We start from the raw sequence: 6,199 nt of genomic DNA on the forward strand, positions 1-6,199 counted from the left end.
AGACACAATATAATCATGATAAATAGGGTAACTCTAGACACAATATAATCATGATGATTAGAGTAACCCTAGACACAATATAATCATGATAAATAAGGTAACCCTAGACACAATATAATCATGATAAATAGGGTAATCCTAGACACAATATAATCATACCCTAGACACAATATAATCATGATAAATAGAATAATCCTAGACACAAATATAATGACGATGAATAGGATAAATATTCTAACCGTTGTTTATATGGAAAGGGTATATCCAGACAAGAAAAAAGACTAAACAACACTATTGCAAATTTTGCCTTGGGTATCTGTAGTTCTTTTTTTATTTGTTTGTGCTTTCTAGTTTATTTTTCCTTTTGTTTGTTTGAAAAATATCATTTTGATAAACCCTTGTAGCCACTGTGCATGACCTTTAAGATTTTTGGAAATTAAATTTTTGACCAAACTTGTGTTTCCTTGCTCTTGCGCATATATATCTGAGAGAGCTATTTATTTTTTATACCACTCCAGTTTTGTGATATTAATATCTTCTAACTTAAATTCTAATTATATTAATTTTGTATTCTGTATTTGGTCGCAGAAGTGATAGCTACTTTTATGTTTAGTCATATTAACAAACTAAAAAAATTCTGTATATGAAAATGAGAATAAGGTGTTATATTAAATGCACTGGTTGACGTGCTTTGTCAAATAAGGTTTGTTATTATTATGTTTAAGATACCATATCAGTTGCATTCGGTAAAGTACATGTTATAATTACTATACAATCTTCTCCTCTTGAGTTAGTTTTCGAGGCTGAGTTTATTCTCAATTCCAATAAAGTAACAAGCGTATTCAGTCTTATTTGTGGTTATGGTTGTGGTAGAAGATTTGTAAGGGAATCATATGATAAAGAAAAGGGAAAATGAATGAATCTGGAATGGCATATATTGAGGAAAAACATTCCAGAAGACAAATAGATGCTGCAGAAGACCAACTGTGGAAGACGGATGAAAACTCAAGGAGAAACTGTTAAGAAAAATCTTACGTTAAATGTATTTATTGAAAATTTGTTTTGATAAAGCTTACTCAGCATGTGAGATAAGATTTTTTTTTTTTTCATTTTTATTCAAAGAGGTGAGACTTAATTGTTGTATTTGAGAATTAAACTGTAAAATAATACTAGAGGGCTTGATTGATCCTTCTCATAATTTTTTATTTATAAAAATAAATTAATACAAGACTACATGATAATTAGGTAATCCTAAACACACTATAATCATGATGATTAGAGTAATCCTAGACACAATATAATCATGATAAATAAAGTAACCCTAGACACAATATAATCATAATAAATAGGATAACCCTAGACACTATAATCATGATAAATAGGATAACTCTAGACATAATATAATGATGATAAATAGGATAGCCCTAGACATAATATAATGATGATAAATAGGGTATAAATATTCTAATAGTTGTTTCTATGGAAAGGGAATATCCAGACAAGAAAAAAAACTGAACAACTCTTGCAAATTTTGCCTTGAGTTTCTGCAGTTTTTTTTATTTGTTTGTGCTTTCTAGTTTATTTTTCTTTTGTTTGTTTGAAAAATATCATTTTGATAAACCCTTGTAGCCACTGTGCATGACCTTTAAGATTTTTGGAAATTAAATTTTTGACCAAACTTGTGTTTCCTTGTCCTTGCGCATACGAGAAAGATTCTTCTGAAGTAGAGAGAGCTATTTTTTTATACACATTTTTGTGATATTAATATCTTCCCACTTAAATTCTAATTATATTAATTTTGTATTCTGTATTTGGTCGTAGAAGTGATAGCTACTTATTGTTATTATTATTTGCATCGGGTAAAGTACCTGTTATAATTACTATACAATCTTTTCCTCTTGAGTTAGTTTTTGAGGCTGAGTTAGGTTGAGTTTATTTTCAATTCCAATAAAGTAACAAGCGTATTCAGTTTTATTTTGGGTCATATGCAAATGTCCAAATCTGAAAACTTAACGCCTCAGTTTTAGTCCGGAATGGGTCATGTATAAATACAACCAAGTGGGTGGTTGTATGGTTAAAGTCCCTCTTTATACTGTTGTAAGAATATTTTTTTATCATTATTACAAATAATGTTTACATGGTGTCATCACAGGTGGCTAGTCTTCTTCACGATGATGTATTGGATGATGCTGATACCAGACGTGGTATTGGTTCCTTGAATTTTGTAATGGGCAATAAGGTATATATAAAGTTGTGTTCCGTTTGCCAGCATATTATATGCCATTGGTGCAGTATTGTTTGGTTATATTTTCTATACACATACTGTCAAGTGGTGGGCGTAGGTTGCTTATTTTTTTTTTCTTTCTTTTTCTATGCAGTTGGCAGTATTGGCTGGAGATTTTCTTCTTTCTCGGGCTTGTGTTGCTCTTGCCTCTTTGAAAAACACTGAGGTAAGTTAAAGGGGTGATATGCTGTTTATACATACAAAACTGTAAAGATGTGTGATGTATCTAGTTTCCTTGATGGGGGCACCCGATTATTTTTCTGTCATCCGCCTATGGTAAGGAATGCATCCCTGTAGGTTGTATCTTTATTGGCAAAAGTCGTAGAGCATCTTGTCACTGGGGAGACCATGCAAATGACTACAACATCTGATCAACAGTGTAGGTATGCTTGAGTCCTTTTCTGTCATGTATGTATGCATTTTCTTTGCTGGAAGGTTAACCTTATTTTTGTAGATTTTTATATCCTATCAGTAGTTAATGTTTTCTTTATAAAATTCGTTGATTTTCCTTTGCCAAAACATGTATTTATAGATCAGTCTTAATTCGTCAGAATGTGGGCATGTAAGGCACCGATATATGGTTAGAATGGTTTCTTATAATTGTTAATGTTTTCAGCATGGAGTATTATATGCAAAAGACCTACTACAAGACTGCATCTTTAATATCAAATAGTTGCAAGGCAATAGCCATCCTTGCAGGGCAAACAACAGAAGTTGCAATTCTTGCTTTTGAGTATGGAAAAAATCTGGTTTGTATATTCAATTTTTCATGGATTTATACTTTGAAGTATGATACCTTACATAGTAAATAGTTTGTTTGATTATTAATAGTTGAAGGTTTTGCATGATAAAATTAATGGAACTACTGAAACGTCTGGTACTGGGAAAATTTTTTCATGCCACTGGAAATTATGAATCCCCAAAATATGGTTCCTAAGAGTTACTAAAATATGTTCAGTCGGTCATGAATATTCTTAATACACACAGACATAGGAGTCTTGCTAATCAAAGAGTAACATCCTGTTTTTGCCCTAAAAGTTATTTAATATATTAAATTATCTGATGAGAGTATTGTATTGTGTTATTTTTACTGCAATGAAACTGTTTTTTTAACTCGAAAAAGTTAGATTCCCATATCTCCCATTGGAAACAATTTTGTTGGAATCAGCTAAACACATTTCATTCCTAAGAATGTTATATTTTAAAGATTAAACATAGTATAGATTACAAACTTTTTTATTTTAAATTATTGGAAAACTATAAATTTTGTTGTGCCAATCCACCAATCTGGCGACATTTGGTTGCTATGTATGTTCCTGTCTGTACATGTTATGCATATGTTACCGTTTATGATTTACTGGAGACTTATTACCCTCTGCACTGTTTTGCAGGGTTTGGCATTTCAATTGATTGATGATGTTCTTGATTTTACTGGCACCTCTGCATCACTTGGAAAGGGTTCTTTATCGGACATTCAACATGTAATTTCATAATTTATATCATTTTAAATTTCATCTACTTTTGAATTTTATTCATGTTTAAAAAAATCTTACCAAATGAGAGAGAATAAAAAGAAAGTAGGCTTAATTTCACTTTTAGTCTCTCGGATTCGGCAAAAGTGCAATTTTGATTCCTTGGCTTCCTAATGCATGAATTAGAGCGTTCGAGTATCGTAAAAGTATGATTTTGTTCCTCTATCTGTCTTCCATTAAATATTAAATAAATTTTGTTGACGTGACAATTAATGTGTTGCTTGACACATGCTATTGTCACTTAATTGCATGTTTTGTCTCTTCGGTATTGCAATCGTGAGAAACCGTTAATGTAATTGAGTCACGTTAGCATATACATCTAGCAAAAGGCCAATAAAATCTGGGAAAAGTTTAATGGAAGACTGATGGAGGGATCAAATTCATATAAACGCAATACTTGAAGGATCCAATTTGCATACTTTCAATTGTGGGAGAACTCACACATAGAAATGCTCGAGAGGATTAAAAGGCCATTTAAACAAAAAATTATATGACTTGAAACATTTCATTTAATATCCGTAAACATGTGTTATTGTGCTTATTTCTTGATCCTGTTTTGACAACATACAAATATTTATTTTTACACTGATATTAAATTTCAATGCCAACAAACCTATGTTGGGTTGGGTGCCATTTAGAAGAAAATATTTTATTATTACTTTATGGTTTGCTTTGCCTTTTATTTTTCGTAAGACCTGTCGTGTTTTGTTTTACCTGCTGAATGACTAAGTGTCCAAAAAATGAATACAGGGAATTGTTACAGCTCCCATACTGTTTGCGATGGAGGAGTTCCCACAGTTGCGTGCAATTGTTGACGAGGGCTTTGAAAACCCTGCCAATATTGAGCTTGTAAGTTAAATTATGTTTCATGGCTGCGTTTATTCTGCATAATTACTTCTTGTGCCTCTAAACAAAAGAAATAACCATGTTTAGATCAGATAACTTCCGTGAATCTGTCATTTAAGTGATTGCAATTGGTTTTGTCATTTCAACGCTTTTAGTTTGATGATCATTGATGGCCTCTCTGACAGTCCCGTAGTCTCCTACTTTTAGATTGCAGTAGGAGAAAAACTGAGGTTGATTTTCCCTGCTTTTATTAAGTTCAACAAAATCCATAATTACTGTGTTTTGTTTAGTTTTAGTTTTCGTACCATAGTTACTTTCAAAGTTCAGGAATGCAAATATGAGGATCCTTCACGGTAACCTACAACTATGATTGAATTAAACCCTTTTCATCTATCCTCCAAACCAAACTCGTGGTGCACAAAATCCACATCAGACTAGCTTAATATTTTGCAGTTCACATATTTTTGTATTTGCAATATTGGTTTTGTAGGCTTTGGACTATTTAGGGAAGAGCCGAGGTATACAGAGAACAAGGGAACTAGCCGTGCAGCATGCTAACCTTGCAGCAGCAGCAATTGATTCCTTACCCGACAGTGACGACGAGGAAGTAAGAAAATCAAGGAAAGCCCTAATAGATCTAACTCACAGAGTCATTACACGAACAAAGTGAAAGCAAAATTCAAGGATTTGTTTTTTCTTTTATGTGGGTAGTTAAAGGAAAAAATATTTGGTAATTCAAAACCAACACTTGTCTTTTCTATAATTGTTCCCCTGAGCCCAATTTGTGGGGGAAATAAGGTGTTTCTAGGATTAATGGCCTTAATTGTTTAGATTAAATTATCTTAATTGTTTCTATCACAATAATGACCTTTGGTAAGTTTTGCCAGTTTATTCCGAGCATGGAACAACTGTATAGACTCATTATTCATAAATTTACGTCTTGTAAATTTTAAATATTATAATTATAATATGAAAAAATAGACATTTTTTTAAAATTAATAATACTTTTCAACAAATTTAAAATAAATTTAATTTTTAAAGATTCATTTAAAATTATTAATCATAAATATACATATCTGTTAACGTAATTTCCACAATAACAAGTAATTATGTTTTATGCATTAATATTTATTGTATTTATATTGCTAGAGAACTATAAACATATACTAATAATTAGCATTGGAAGAAGAATGAATCAACATAATATTTTGTAGACTTAATATCTTGGAAGGAAATATTTATTTCATTATAAATAGAGTTAATCGTTAACTCAATTTAGTGCAATTATATTTAGTATACTCCTAAATATTTAAAAGAAGATAATTTTATTTATGTATCATATATATACATTAAAAATATATTAAAAACAAATAAAAAGTATATAAGTAAAGTACAACTGACGAGGGTTAAAATCTAGTATTTAATAGTAACTCAAATATTCAAAGGCTATATTATTTGCTCAGACATAGTTTTTAGGATAGTTAAACCTATTTGACAAACTGTCTGGTTTCTTTCAACCATTAACTATACAGACTCA

At 30.9% G+C, this 6,199-nt stretch overlaps 1 protein-coding gene across 1 annotated transcript in view; it reads left to right on the forward strand.

The window, feature by feature from the left end:
* The window catches only part of LOC106769268 (solanesyl diphosphate synthase 3, chloroplastic/mitochondrial), an 11,395-nt gene extending 5,801 nt beyond the window's left edge, over positions 1–5,594 (forward strand). Inside the window, exons 6-12 of the mRNA XM_014654812.2 lie at positions 2,153–2,239; positions 2,379–2,450; positions 2,582–2,667; positions 2,901–3,033; positions 3,676–3,765; positions 4,567–4,665; positions 5,153–5,594. Coding sequence (XP_014510298.1) covers positions 2,153–2,239; positions 2,379–2,450; positions 2,582–2,667; positions 2,901–3,033; positions 3,676–3,765; positions 4,567–4,665; positions 5,153–5,332 — 747 coding nt within the window. The 3' untranslated portion in view covers positions 5,333–5,594. The remainder of the gene's footprint in view (positions 1–2,152; positions 2,240–2,378; positions 2,451–2,581; positions 2,668–2,900; positions 3,034–3,675; positions 3,766–4,566; positions 4,666–5,152) is intronic.
* Positions 5,595–6,199: the final 605 nt, after the last annotated feature.

The sequence above is a fragment of the Vigna radiata genome, chromosome 7 (assembly GCF_000741045.1).
Source record: "Vigna radiata var. radiata cultivar VC1973A chromosome 7, Vradiata_ver6, whole genome shotgun sequence".
Lineage (NCBI taxonomy): Eukaryota > Viridiplantae > Streptophyta > Magnoliopsida > Fabales > Fabaceae > Vigna > Vigna radiata.